General features: G+C 51.5%; 1 protein-coding gene across 1 annotated transcript in view; it reads left to right on the forward strand.

Annotated features, from left to right (window-relative positions):
* The window catches only part of GPD2 (glycerol-3-phosphate dehydrogenase 2), a 47,947-nt gene that overhangs the window by 1,757 nt on the left and 31,628 nt on the right, over positions 1–14,562 (forward strand). The window contains exons 2-3 of the mRNA XM_059476141.1: positions 8,473–8,580; positions 13,147–13,315. Coding sequence (XP_059332124.1) covers positions 8,479–8,580; positions 13,147–13,315 — 271 coding nt within the window. The 5' untranslated portion in view covers positions 8,473–8,478. The remainder of the gene's footprint in view (positions 1–8,472; positions 8,581–13,146; positions 13,316–14,562) is intronic.

Here is a 14,562-nt window from a genome sequence, read left to right on the forward strand (position 1 = left end):
CGTTGTGAGCTAGGCCTTGCTGCATAATGTGGTATTTTCTCTGGAGATCCATCTCTGCCTGCTGGCTGTTCCTGACAGGAGTTTAGGAAGCTGGCAGGATGTGGTCAGTACAGTGGCCATTCCTGCAGAGCAGTTTTCCAAAGGACAGCTCCCGCAGGTTCCTTGCTGCTGCCTGCTTTGTCTCCACACAAGTCTCTGCAAGCTTTAGCAAACATTTGAAAGAAATGTGGGTTTTCTGCTGTCAGTCTGCAGTTGTGACTTTCATCTTCCACTCGTAGCTGATGGTTTCAAAACAGGGCTTGGCATTTGCAAGTAGCTCAGTTAGGCAACATCTTCCTTGTGCTGGTGCTTGTTTGTGTGCTGGCAAATGGGACCCAGGGAGTTACTTTGGCTTTTTATGGGCTGGGTACCCTCAGTCTCAGCCAGAGCTCTGCCAGCCTGGCTGTGCAGATTAACCAAGCCACTGTCTGTTCTTGGCCTCGTGGCTGTGGTTGGCAGCTGGGTTTTTGCAGGGAATAGCTGTGCCATGGTGGGTGTGCTCCTGGGAGCACAGATGTGAGCACCAGGGTGCTGATCCCTGTCCCTGTCCCCCTTCTGGGACGTTCTGGGCAAGGGACACCAGGGCCAAGGTGGGAAATGGGAACAGGCTGGGCTCTGCTCGCAGGGAACAGGGACAGGAGCAGAGGGAACGGCCTCAGGCTGGCCCAGGGCAGCTCAGGGGGGCACAGCAGGAATTTCCCCATGGAAAGGGGGCTCAGGGACTGGAGCTGCCCAGGGAGGTTTGCAGTGCCCATCCCTGGGGGTGTCCCAGCAATTCTGGAGGTGGCACTCAGGGCTGGGCACAGGGTGGGCATGGGCACAGCTGGGACTCCATGGGCTGGGAGGGCTTTTACAACCTCAGTATTTCTGGGGATTCTGTGCAATAAAAATTAAAGGGTGGAAAAAGAAAGCTGAAGTAAGTGGGACAGAAGTAGATCATCCTTTAAGGAAGGAAGGATTCCTGCACTTTACTGCTCCATGGGTGCTTGTGGATCACTGGAGCCACTTGGGGTAAACACTGCGGAGCACAGAGACCACAGAGCTGTTTGCAGCAGCAGCTGTTGGGCTCTAGGACTCCACTAATTAGCTCTAATGTAGATGCAGCCCATTTCTTCCAAAAAGCTTCACTTTAGGAAATAGCTTTTGTTACGTAAGGAACAGACAGTTTGTAATCAGAGCTCTTCCACAACATCACAGTATTGATTTTGGAAACATTCCATATCCCTAAAAGGCTCTCTCTGGGCCGGGTTCCCGAGCCAGCGTGTAGCTCTGTCTCCAGGGGTTTCCAGGTGAACTCACCCCCAATCACAGCCAGATCCTGTGGATGGCGTCCAAAGTCTTGGACTGGCTTGATTTATTTGCTTTGCAAAGCTTCTCATATGAAGCGTTGGTTCTGATTTCAGAGTGATTCTGAAGGCAGGCCCCTCCTCCAGGATTAGATTTGCATGTGCTATCAGGTCTCAATCTGTATCCCAGGATATAAAACTAGGCTACTTCCTTGCCACACCTAGGTATTCACCTAGTTAGTAGCTATTTTTTGAGCAGGTTCCTGATTGTGTGTGCAGGTATATGTCCAGTCTTGTAAAAAGCAAAACCCCTTGTTTTCTAGCCCCTGCTCCTTGGGTCTTTGGCTAGGGAGCGGAAGGGAGAGCATGGATAAAGTGCCAGCATTGGGATCCAGTTGAACTGGCAGACTGTCTATTCCAATATCCGCATTAAAAATGGGGGGAATGAAGAATATATATAAAAAAGGGGAACAGCTGTAAATTAACTGTATCTGACAAGTGCATTTCTTTCCAGTGGCAGTTATTGGCTCACAGTCATTGTACTGCGTGCATGGTTGATGGCTGATATTAACCCCCACCAACAGTGAAAGCAAGAGTGACTATCTGAGAAGTTTAAGTTAAAACAACATTGGCATAAGTACACAAAAGTATGGAAATCATCCTGCACACATTAGTCAGCGATCAGGCTGGAGACCAGGCTTCCCATGGGACAGGAGGGAACTGAAATACTTTCATCTAGAACTTGATAAATATATTGTGATGTGTGTATGCTGGGAAAGCTCAAAATACCTGTTGACATTGGAGTTTCTTTGTATTCCTGTTAGTCCTTAGATACAGTTCTTGGGATTACAGCCATCCCTGTGTGCAGTGTTGCCTCATTCCCAGGGACTGCTACTGTCTGTGGCAAGGCTATTGCTATTGAAATTCCGAGAGGGATTTACACAGAGGACTTTTCCACTCGTCATCTGTAAGTGGGAGGGTAATGAAGCAGCAGAAAAAGAAGGTTAGGCTAAAATCGAAACACTGACATTGGAAAGAGGAGCTAAAAAAGTTTGTTCCTTGTGGGACAGAGTTCACAGCAGTGCTTGCGTCATCTAAAGCAGGGTGGGAATATCTTGGTGTCTGGGTACAGAAGGCAGATGAAGCAGTTGGAAGCAGTAGGACCAAGAGGAGGAATGAGGATAGGATACCTATTTTCTGCTTTGTTTCTCCTTTAGTTTTGTGCCTGACAAGTGCTGCAGCCACTTTTGGGCATGGGAGCCGAGCTGGTTGCCTGTGCTGGAGCGTGGGAAGGACTTTCCCCATATGGTGAAGTGCTGCTTGGCTTCCACTTACGGCACAGAGTGACCAGGGGGATTGGGGTTTAAATCCTGTATGCAGGATGTTCCGTGGCTGTGGGGTGACCCTGTGAACTGGATGGATATTGCAGGCTGTGCTCCTGTGCTTGGCTGGAGAGGTGATCTCGGATAATGACTTAAATTGCAATGCCTACCTTGTGTGTGAGAGCCCAGAGTGACGGGGAGGCTCCAGGGCAGGCTCTGGAGGGTGGCTGTGGCCGTGCTGTGTCAGCCCTGGTGGGACCCTCTGCAGCCCTTCCTTGGGCTGTGTTGGGTTGTTCCTCACCAGACATCTGCCTTGCTTGGGTTGGGTTAAGCTTTAATCAGTTCCTTTCCAGCTGCTTCAGCTGCTCTGGCCTGACATCCCGTGTAACATTAACCACTCCCGGCTTCTCAAAGGCACACGAGAGACAGCTTGCTAGATGACCTGCTTAAGAGGGAGCTAACTGGGCTCTTTTCAGGTTACATCCCCTTTTCTGGTTGGTTGGCCGCTTCCTGCATTACACACCCTGGAACTGAGGGTAACAGACCAGTACAGCACTGAAGGCTGGAAGTGCCCTGTCAGAACTTAACTTTCTGGCCTTGCTGCTAGGCCACCGTGGGCACCTTGAGTAGTCCTGTGAGAGGGATGGGAGCTGGGTTGGAGGCAGTGAGGGTAGGACTGCAGCTCTTTGGAGAGGCAGGACTCAGCTCAGCCCGGAGGGACGTCAGTCTGTGCCTCTCATCATCCCAAACTCACCTGAGGAGCGTTGGGAAGGAAGGAATTAGACAGTGCCAATGGCAGGTTATGCAAACCGTAGTGTAGATGATTATAAGCTTTCTATTTTTAATCTTTGCACGGAGTGACTCACTTTATTAGACGTGTTCGTTTGCACTGGAATGCGAAGCGCCCGGATTCCATGGTAATGGCCTCGTAAGGCACACGGGTATCCAACACAACAGATTGGGTTTCTCCTCCCAGTTTCCAGGGCTGTGTGTCTCAGAGCCTGTGTGATGGCAGCACGGGGCGGCTCACGCTGCTGCAGCACAGCTCTGCAGCCTCCATCCATCTGTGCCCCTGCTTCTGCTGCGGCGCCCATCCTGCTTCATCCTCCTGGCCCTGGGGCTGAGCTCCCTGCCATTCCCCTCACTCCTTTCATTCTGGCCATGGGCTGCTCACATCCAGCCTGTACCCGAGCAGAGAAGCGCTGATGGTTGTGGTGTTTCACACCCAGCCTGTACCTGAGCAGAGAAGCGCTGGTGGTTGTGGTGTTTCCCTTTCAGCCACTGGCTGCCTGGGGTGGGAGTGGGTTGCACAAGTCCCAAGAACGTCCAGACAATATCTGGCAGCTGGCTGGGCCGGGCATTTCGGGAAGTAAGGAAGGCAAAGTCACTCCCAGGAGCAGTGCCAGCCTGGTGAGGGCTGCGGGTGGCAGAGGTTTGTCATGTCGGACACCCTGTGCAGAGTCATGAGGATGGCTGTTGAAATCCCTTCTTTGAAACCCAGGCTGTAAGTGGTGCCTTGTAGGGTTCTGGGGTTGAAGCAGTGTCAGGAGTGCATTACCTGCTGAAGTGGAGCCCTTGCCTTTGGCACAGCAGGTCCAGGCTCTGATACCTGGGAGGGTCCCCTGGGCACCTCACCATGCAGGGAGCTGGTCACCAGCCTGGGTCTGGAGTGGGACACTCTTCTGCAAGTGGCTGTTCCATGCTGCTGTAGTCCAAGTGACTGTGACTGATGGTTAAGGAATGCACCAAGGACTTCCTACTGTGACTAGGGTTCGTATTAACTTTTGGAAATTGAAAGCAGGAACTTGTGCTGATAAATCTTTTGTGTAGTTTCCATTTTCTGTAGACTGCTCTCCCCTCCCCTTTGTGTCCTTTCAAGTTTAAAGTCTATTTCTTCTTATCATGAATCCTTTAATAGCAGTTTGAGCTCGTGTCCCTCTGAATCTTCCCCAGCGCTCAGCTGTTCCTGGGAACTGTTCCCTGGGGACATTGAACTCCTTGGACAGATCACTCTCTGCAGTAGCTACTCCTTGTGACGTGCTCCTGGCTCTTCCCACGCCAGCCAGGGGCTCCTGCTCCTGCCACAGCTTGTTCTAGAGCCTGTCAGGGACCTCAGCTCACCCTCCAGGTGAGGCCATGGGTCCAAAGGTGCCATTTATGGCTTCCACTGAAATCAAGGGTAAGGCTTAACATGCAGATTTAGTGTGTCAGATGGCACTGACAGCACTGAAACACTCTGAGCCGCTTTTAAAGGTGATTCAGAATATTTGCGTGATGGAAAGATGACATTTCTGACTGTAGTGCTTCTCATGCTGGTTGCTATTATAATTTTCATTAAAGTAAAATCCCATTTCTGTCACAAGCTATTGATCTCAGCTTGAAGAGAGGCAGGTTTCAGTAGCTGCTCCCAGAAGAGGAGGGCTTTGTGAGCGTGGGCTGTTCCCTGGTACAGCCTCCGTGGAACCACATGGGCTGCATTCCTTCCCCTTTCATCTGCCCTGGGGTGGATCCTGCTCAGAATTGGCAGCAGCCTTCCTCAGCCACCTGGGACAGAGCTGGGGAAAAACCCAGTGTCTGACCAGAGCCTCTCCTTTCCCTGTGCCTTGTGGCCCCCAGGCAGTGTCCAGTCCTTTCCAGAGGAGGCCGTGTGAGCCGTTTGCTGCCTGCAGAGCCGTTCCTTTGGGAAGAACCAGAGCTGTGCCGTGCCCTGGCAGAGCCTGGGGCAGCCTGGTGCCCGCGGTGCCCGGCCCTGCCCGCCTGCAGTGCCCTGAGCTCACCCGGCCTCATCCAAGCACATCCTCAGAAATGCAGGCTCACGTTTCCCGGGATGCAATTGAGCTGTTCCAGGTGTAAAAGCACCGTCTGGCTGGAATGCCCGTCTGGCTTTGTGCTAGAGTGGCTTATGCTAAGCCCTGTTTTCCTTTCTCTCCTGAATAAGCTCCTGTTAGGGATGGAGAGCAAGATTGATGTGGCAATTTGAGCAGCCGGTCTGCTGGGAGAGTTCCTTTCTCGGGAGAATTGCCTGTAATCGGCTCCCAGCTCTGAGGAGAGCTAAAGCAGCGTGCCCCGGGGCCGGGCAAGGAGTAGGGAGCCCTGAGGCCAGAAATCCTCCTGCACAAGGCCATCAAGTCCCTTTCTGGGTGTTAGAGGTGTTACCTGCAGGATGAAAGTGGGAATGCCCTGTGGCACATCTAATGTCACTTTAGCTGAACAGCTGTACCTGGCTGGGCTCAGGTGACAATCACTGAGCTCCTTAGTCAGTGGTTAGTGTACCTTGTGTAAATTCCATGGAAGGGAATGCTGGAACTCACAGGTGTGTCCCTGGTGTCCCAAATGAAGTCCCAGGAGAGGTCCAAGCCAGAGGAGGAGAAGCAGGGCTGAGTGGTGTCTGTGCTTGCAGGAACCCTGGTTCTGAGCAGGGATCGTGCTCCAGCCATCACCCTTCCTCCTGAGCTCACACAGCATGGAAAGGGCACGCTTCCCTTTGTCTTCCTGCAGGCCAGCATCTCTGCAGACGTGTGACACACTCCTTGCAAGATGGTGATATGTTCTTTTTCAGCTCCTTGGGTTGTTGTGTTCTGGCACAGGCACTTGGAGGGCTCCAGGCTCTCAGAGAGACTCCTGTGCTGCTGTGTGAGGGGTGTGGAGCCACTCCAGTACTGCCACCAGCCTTCCCTGGGCAGCAGAGCTGTCATTGCTGCCCCCTGGCAGCCTCGGGCACAGGTGTGTGTCCCACAGTGCTGGCTGGGGTGTGCAGTGCTCCTGTCACCACCTGTGTGCTGTGGCTGCAGGTGGTGGGAGTGATGGAGGCCTGAGCTCCTCAGTGTGGGGATGGCCACGGGACTGTTCCTGCTGCCCTTCAGCTCCTGTGCTCTCCTGGATGTTCCAGCTGCCCTTCAGCTCCCTGTGCTGTCCTCCTGTGCTCTCCTGGATGTTCCCACTGCTCCTCAACTCCTGTGCTCTCGTCCTGTGCTCTCCTGGATGTTCCCGCTGCTCTTCCAATTCCTGCACTCTCCTGGATGTTCCAGCTGTCCTTCAGCTCCCTGTGCTCTCCTGGATGTTCCCACTGCTCTTCCAGTTCCTGCGCTCTCCTGGATGTTCCAGCTGTCCTTCAGCTCCCTGTGCTGTCCTCCTGTGCTCTCCTGGATGTTCCCGCTGCTCTTCCAGTTCCTGTGCTCTCCTGGGTTCCACCTTGTGATCCAACTTTGACTGTCCATAGTGTTCCTCTCTGTTTTCACGGAGGTGCTGTAGTGTTTGAGGCCATGCCTCCACAGTAACTTCCCTCCCAGCTTTCTTTGCTGGGGTTTGTCTGTCAGTTCTCCCTCTCACTCCCTGTCATGCCACAGAGGAAAGCTGAAGCTGATCTTTTTTTTGCAGCCATAGTAAGAAGCAAATGGAAAATGTGATACAGGAAAGGCAGTCACGGTGGGAGTCTCCAAGAGCATAAGTGGCCCTCTTTGGAAAAACTTGTGGGAAGCTGCAAGTCTTGGCCTTCTGTATATGATTACTTACACAGTTTGTACACACAGCAGCTCTGCAATGCCTGCCCCAGAAATTGTGTGGGGGATTTCCCCCATGCTCAGGGTGCTGCAGGCAAAGTGCTCCGGGAATGAGGTCAAGCTTTGGCTTGGGAGGGACTTCAGAGCTCCTCTCGTTCCGTGGGCAGGGACACCTCCCCCTGTCCCCTGTGCCAGGTGCTCCCAGCCCTGTCCAGCCTGGCCTTGGGCACTGCCAGGGATCCAGCGGCAGCCACAGCTGCTCTGGGCACCTGTGCCAGGGCCTGCCCACCCTCCTAACCAGGAATCCCTTTCTTTGAGGCATTCCAGCCTGGGAACATGTTTCCATGCCCAGCCTGGCATGGGGAGCTGGCTCCCTGCTGCTGGCCTGGGGCTGATCCCCAGCGCTGGTGCTGCGGTGCTGGCACAGGGCTGCACACACAGTCTGCCCCTGCTTTGAGCCCTGTTGGTGCTGAACCACTGTCTGGGGACTGCTGGGGAGTGTGGCCAGGCCGGGGTGTCCCTGGGTGCTGATGGGATCCCCAGGTGGGAGGGATGCTGCCCCTGATGTGCTGCAGCCCCAGCAGCAGGGAGCGCAGAGCAGACTGGGCCTGTTTAACATTCCGGTCAGCCCCGAGCACATTTGTCATTCAGCACCCGAACACTGGGCCTATTAAGGGTCTGCCTGACCCACATAGGGCTGGTTTCACACCCTCTGAGCTGGGTGCAAAGTGCCACTCAGCGCTGTCCCTGTGTGTGCTGCTGCTGCTGCTGCTGCTGCGGGCCCTGCTCCTGCTGCACCTGGGTAGGACGGGCTGGGCTCTGGGCAGCAGGGACTGCAGCAGGGCTGGGATGGGATGGGATGGGATGGGATGGGATGGGATGGGATGGGATGGGATGGGATGGGATGGGATGGGCAGGGCAGGCAGTGCAGGAGGTGCTGAGGGGCTGATCACACCTCCTGTGGTGCTGGGATCAGGGTTGGTGGCACTGTCACTGCAGACAGGCTGTCCCTGGTCTGCCTGTCTGTGGGACTGGCAGTGCCTGTCACACTCAGGGTCACTGTGGGCTGTGGATATCTACTCTGATCTCAATACTCTTTCATCCTTCAGCTTTCTCAGCAGACACCAGAGCACTCTGGCTTGCCTCTGTCTAGACTTTGTTTAGAAGTTACTAATATTGCAGTGAAAATCTCTAATTAAGATTTTGCTACCCTAAATTTCAACTTGTCACAACATTGTTATTAGTTTCTTCAAATGGTTTATTCTGCGTGTACCAGATCCTGACATGGTAAAACTGCCAATTAATTTTTATCTTCTTTTCTTCCAGTAAAAAATGGCATTTCAGAAGGCAGTGAAAGGAACTGCTCTCATTGGAGGAGGTGCCATAGCAACAGTTTTTGGCCTCTCTCAATTTTCTCAGCATAGAAACAAACACGTAAGTATTAATTATGATTTTTGATAAAATAGGAAACTTAAAATCTGTCACAGCATATGTCAGGCTTGTACAAATAGTTTTAAAGAATGACCTTTGGCTGCCACTGGGGGCTTTACTTAGTTGCAGGAGGAGTGGAAAGACCTGACTGAAGTAATAGTGCTGTCTGCACAGTGTTTTCAAGCTGAGAGGCTGGAATTGAAACCAGCAGCACTACCTGTGAATATCCCAGGCTCAGCACAGAGCTGGTGCCAGCTCCTGCTGGGTTCCTGGGGCTGGGGACAGGATGTGTGCCAAGGCAGGGCTAGGGCAGGCTCTGGTGGGCACGGCCCGGCCCCATGGGCTGGGGTCCCTGCAGGGCTGTGCCCCAGCTGAGGGCCATGGGCAGGGGCAGCTCCCCCAGCAGGGCAGGCTGCTGCTGCAGCCACCAGCTAAAGCCAAAGCAGCACATCCCATGTCAGTCTGTGCCCTGCATCTTGCTGCTGCAGAAAACAGATTTCCTGGGTATCTGCTCCTCCCAGCAGGGCTGCAGTGGCTGTGCTCTTGGGCTCCTTTCTGCACTATTGCACCGTGGACTTGTAGGGCTGGCACATTCCTCTGAGACCCCCAGTCCAGCCATTCCCCCAACACTGCCAAAGCCACCATGTCCCCGCGTCCACAACGGTCTTTAAGTCCCTTTTCTGGCTGTTTCTGTGGGGAGGAGGAGGAGCAGCTGGGAACGAGATGAGTCACGTCTGGGGAGCCAAGCTGCAAGTGGATAAGGCAGGATTCTTATGGCTTCAGATACTGTTGCAGAAAATAAACCCCAGCATTTCAAGTGAGCTCCCCATCGTGCTGCCTGCCTTGCTCCAAGCTGGTAATGTTCTCTCCAGAGTCTCAGTCCCAGGGTTTTACAGCCTGCCTTCATTACTGACAGAAATGGCAGCTGCAGCTTTGAGGACTGCTAAATAGGAGAGCTGGAAGGGAAAAGTCACCTGGAGAGGTCACTTGTTCCATATTGTCTGCAGTACCCCAGAATTCAGGGAATTCCTCTTTTTCTGGGGATGGATGGCCACTGTGAGCTTCCAGAGACAGGTTAAACCCCAGGGTTTTACAGAGTGTGATCCTGGGGTCAAAATCACAGAACCACCTGTGCTTTTATCCCAACTAATTTTCCTGTACACACACATCTACTGGCATTTTGGGTCACATTTATGCAACTGGAACTGAGTCACTGAATCCCAGAATAGTGTGGACTGGAAGGAGCCTTAAAGCTCATGTCATTCCAGCCCTGCCCCATCCCTGGAGGTGTCCCAGGCCAGGCTGGGCAGGGCTTGGAGCACCCTGGACAGTGGAAAGTGTCCCTGCCATGGCACTGGATGAGCTTTAGGTCCCTTCCAGCCCAAATCATTGTGGAATTCTGTGATTTGCCCTCAAACACTCAGGCACCTGCACGGCCCAGGTGGCACAGTGAGCCTTTGCTGGCTGTTTCACCAGCACTTCCAGCACTGATGGGGACGCAGAGTTGGACACAGATCCTCCTGCTTCCTGACTGCAGTGCTGCATTCTGGTTTTGGGCCTTTATTGAATGCATCAGCCTCAGCAGGCTGGTGCCAGGTGTGAGATGGGGTGTTCTGGACATGCCAGGTTCAACTGGAGACCGCTGCTGGCTTTTCCTTCCCCTCTCCCCTCAGATCACTGAGGAAAAGGCAGTGCTTTGGTTTGGAATTGCAGGATTCTGCTGTCCTTTCCCAGCCCTGCTCTTCCTGGTGTGTGAGTGTGTGGTTGGTCAGTAGGAATTGCTCAGCAAGGTGAATCCAATGTGTGATAATATGATAATGCATCAGGGCCTGCTCTGGGGAGTTCTAATTACTGTATTTTTTTGTTTAAATGAATAAGGATGATGAATTTGACTCTGCAAACCTACCTGGAAATTTACAGTAGCAAATTAACGAGACCACTGGATTATGGATTACTAGATCACTTTATAACTTGATGATTAAATTCAAACTGCCAAACTAAATTCCTCTCACTAAGAGCGTAATCAAAACCATTCAGGGAACTCTTGCCTGAGAAATTGTAGATATAAACAGCAATTGCTTATTTCAGTAAACACACTTGTTCACTGCCAAACTAATCACGTTACTGCAGATGGAATCCCTCTGTGCAGCTTTTCTTCACTCCCCCATTTAATTGACAGCAAGATGCATCATATCTATATCAATTCCTGGTACTAATCACTCTGCTTATATTCCAGGGCTAATCTCCACACTCTGGCTATACCAGGGGCTGGATGCTGGGACTCTGCTCTGGGCTCTGCTAGGAGCCATTTGTTGTAAATAATGGGTTTAAAAGCAAACCTAGACATGGAGTCAAACCCACCTGATGCCAGTGTTTTTTGAACTCCAAATCTCTCTTTTCTGGTGTTCTGTTATTTTCCTGAAGTAGCATGCTTGGAAATTTCCCAGGAAATGTAGTGCACAGTAAATTTGGAGGGGAGTTTCCTTCTCCAGAGCTCGTGGAAGTTGATCACATGTCGCTGAGCTTGATCAGCCAAAACACGTGCAAGATAGGGAGTTTTAGTGTCCCCAATTTCCTGCTTGTCACTGCTGTCTGGCAGTGCCAGGGTGGCCTTTAAGGTCCCTTCCAACCCAAGCCCTTCTGGGATTCTGCTATATGCTCTTCTTGTGCTTTGGGGATATGAAAGGTTTATGGCAGTGCTGGAGCCGACAGGGCCGGTGAGAGAGCAGGGCAAGAGGCAGGAGGAGGTGGGGATGGGCAGAATTCCGTGGCCAGGAGAATAACCAGGCACCTGAGTTTCTCTGAAACTCTTAAACTTCTCACATGTCTCCTCCCAGCCCCAGAGTGCCTCGGGAGCTGCAGGCTGTGTCTGAGGGCTGCTGTGCCTGTGAGCAGAGTTTGCTGTCTTTGCAGCTGGGCACAGCTGGGCACAGCTGGGCACTGCAGCTCCTGAGTGCCCTGCATGGGCTGGAGGACAGAGCTGATCCCACAGGGATCACCACGCTTGGGAAAAAGCAGGATTTCTTATAACTCTTTTTTTTTCTGTCTTGTCCCCAGTCCCTCTTCAGCTCTCCCGAGACCCTTTGGGCCCTGGAGGGGGCTCTGAGCTCTGCCTGGAGCCTTCCCTTCTCCAGGGGAGCACCCCCAGCTCTCCCAGCCTGGCCCCAGAGCAGAGCAGAGGGGCTGCAGCCCTGGGACACTCCAGGACCTCATTGGATCCTCAGTATCAAGTGGAGGACTCTGTCTCCAGCCCCACTTTCCCCAGGGATTGCACTGTACCACAGGGGCAGTGACAGTGGCTGCTGCTGTCCTGAGGGATTTTCATCAGCTACTTTAGTCAGCATTACAGTCAATATCATCCCTGACTGCAGGATGAACCTGCCCAATAATTATCTTTGGAATATGCACTTCCTTGAGTCATGGCTACTAGTTTTTAGATTTTATTTTCAGCTCTATGGCAGATATAGGGGCACAGAACGAATGCATTTAAATCATGATACTGCTGAGGAATGAGCAAATAATTCTGAACAAAAATATTTAGGCTGCATGCACCATATAATCTGAACTGAGGCTTTTTGTGCTTGGCTGGAAAGGAGTTTCTGTGGTTTGTCACTTGAATTTTTATGAGTCTGCTCTTTCCTGTCTGGGAGATCTGGGCAGAAGCTATTCTGCATAGTTAAGTCTGCCATTTGGCCTGGAGACTGTGCCTAAATTAGGTCTTAAATTAGGGTTAAACAGGTTTTTCTGGTGTTCAAAGTGTTTATAATTTTCAAGAAAGTCTGGAAACGTTCAGAATTCAGTTTAAGTTGACGTTAACAGCAGAGAGCCTTCAGAGACTGCTCAGACCCTTCCTGCTTGAGCCATGGTCCGTGGTAGGTGGCTGAGCATCAGCCCTTCTCTCCACAGTCACTGCACACAGCAGCATTGGCTCTGGGAATATCAGCCCAAAGAGATCCCCAGGGCCATCCAGGGAAATGGGAACTTGTCTGCAAACTGCCACGTTGTTAAGCTTTGTCACTTTAAACTTGTATTTTAACGTGCTCCAGGACATAAACTGCATTGCTTAGAAGTTTCTCAAAAAGGAGGTGAAATTAGAGTTTCTTGGTGTTTCAGGGCACTATGTTTGACAATCACATCACTCCTGAACCTCATTAAACTTGAGCTTGGATTAATGCCACTGCATGAGATGGGAAATGTACACTCAGCTCTGGTGAATTTTTTTGAGAGTCCAGAGCCCAGCCATGTGTCTGTTTATTAAAATGCTTTCTTTGTAGTGCTTATTAAAATAATAACAGCATCCTGTAACTTTTGAGAGTTCCTAGAAATAATAATTACAGGTAGTAACTTGAGTGCGGTGTTACATTGATGTGGGCAAGGTGAAGTAGAGGTGTGGTAGCCCTTCATGGGTTTAGTACCGTTTGCTCCTCAGTGTTTAATACGATACGGTTGTGAAAGGTGGGGGCAGTGGCTGGCAATGAGTGAGTTCACCCCTGTGGCTGTAGAAAAGGCTGCGTTTGGGGGTGTGTGCAGAACCGAGCCGCGGCTCACGGCTGTGTTCCCCCTCCGCAGGGTGCCCTGGTGCAGGTGCAGGCTGCAGAGGCCGTTCCGGCCAGGAAGGAGCATCTCCCCACGCGGGAGCAGCAGCTGGCGGCCCTGCAGAGCGGCGCAGAGTTCGACGTGCTCGTCATCGGCGGGGGAGCCACGGGCTGCGGCTGCGCCCTGGACGCGGCCACCAGAGGTGAGGCTGGCCGTCCCCTGCGGGCTGCTACCTGTGGGTTACTGGGAAGGAACGCACTGCTCTGAGGGGCTTCTCTCAAGTGCCCGCAGGCAGAGATTGGCTGTCCTGCCTGGGAAACCTCTGCTCCCAGAAGGACCCTGAGGAAGGTCATGTAGCCATGGTAATTTCTGAAAAATCTTTTCTTTAGGGTTTTTTCTCCTGAGAAGCTGAGAGGCCTCAGGAACAAAATGTATACAATGATTATCCGTGGAATGCAACAGGTGCATCTGTGATTGGTCTCATGTGGTTGTTTCTAATTAATGGCCAATCACAGTCAGCTGGCTTGGACAGAGAGCCGAGACACAAACCTTTGTTATCATTCCTTTCTATTCTTAGCCAGCCTTCTGATGAAATCCTTTCTTCTATTCTTTTAGTATAGTTTTAATGTAATATATATCATAAAATAATCAATCAGCCTTCTGAAACATGGAGTCAGATCCTCGTCTCCCCCCTGATGCTCAGACCGCTGTGAACACCATCACAAGGTCATACAGCACAGTCTCCCCACCTTTGGGGAACTGGCCTGAAGCTCTCAGGCTCTTTAACCTGACATGCACCTCAGAAACAGAGACAAAACCCCAGGAGAACCTTTCAGTTTGAGCCGGGAAACACTCATCCAGCAGGTGTGGCAATATGAATGGATAAAGCAGTAGGGACTGAGCACAGGGAGATAAGTCCAAACTCCAGCCTGGTTGTTATATTTAATATTAATATATATAATAACACAGGACAAAGATCTTCTCCCTTCTGCCTCTGCTGTGCTTTGGCAGAAAATGCAGTTGTAAAGCAGACAGAAATTATTACAGTTAATCTCTGTTTATCCTTTTCTTGGGTGTACTGGTTATATCAGTAGGTCTCTGAGGTGTGAAATATTCACGGGCATTTGGTTAATGAGTTGTGTCTCGTTGCTGTTCATTCATGGAACTTGCTCTTTTATCGTGTTTGCTTCGCTTAACAACAAATTTTGTTTTTCGTGTGTTTGATAAATCTTCACCAAATTATTTCTGATTGTGTCCATTAATCTTCAGTCACATTCGACAAAAATAAATTGCTCTGATCTTTCTAAGTTACCAGTAATAATTAGATTTTTTTAAGCACATAAAAGTTTTGGGAGACCAGCAGATGTTAAAATCTCAGTGTTGGCACTGCTGAGGGCCCTCAAGTGCTGTGTCCAGTTCTGGGTCCCTCATGGCAAAAGGACATTGAGG

This window comes from Ammospiza nelsoni, chromosome 7, assembly GCF_027579445.1.
Source record: "Ammospiza nelsoni isolate bAmmNel1 chromosome 7, bAmmNel1.pri, whole genome shotgun sequence".
Classification (NCBI taxonomy): domain Eukaryota; kingdom Metazoa; phylum Chordata; class Aves; order Passeriformes; family Passerellidae; genus Ammospiza; species Ammospiza nelsoni.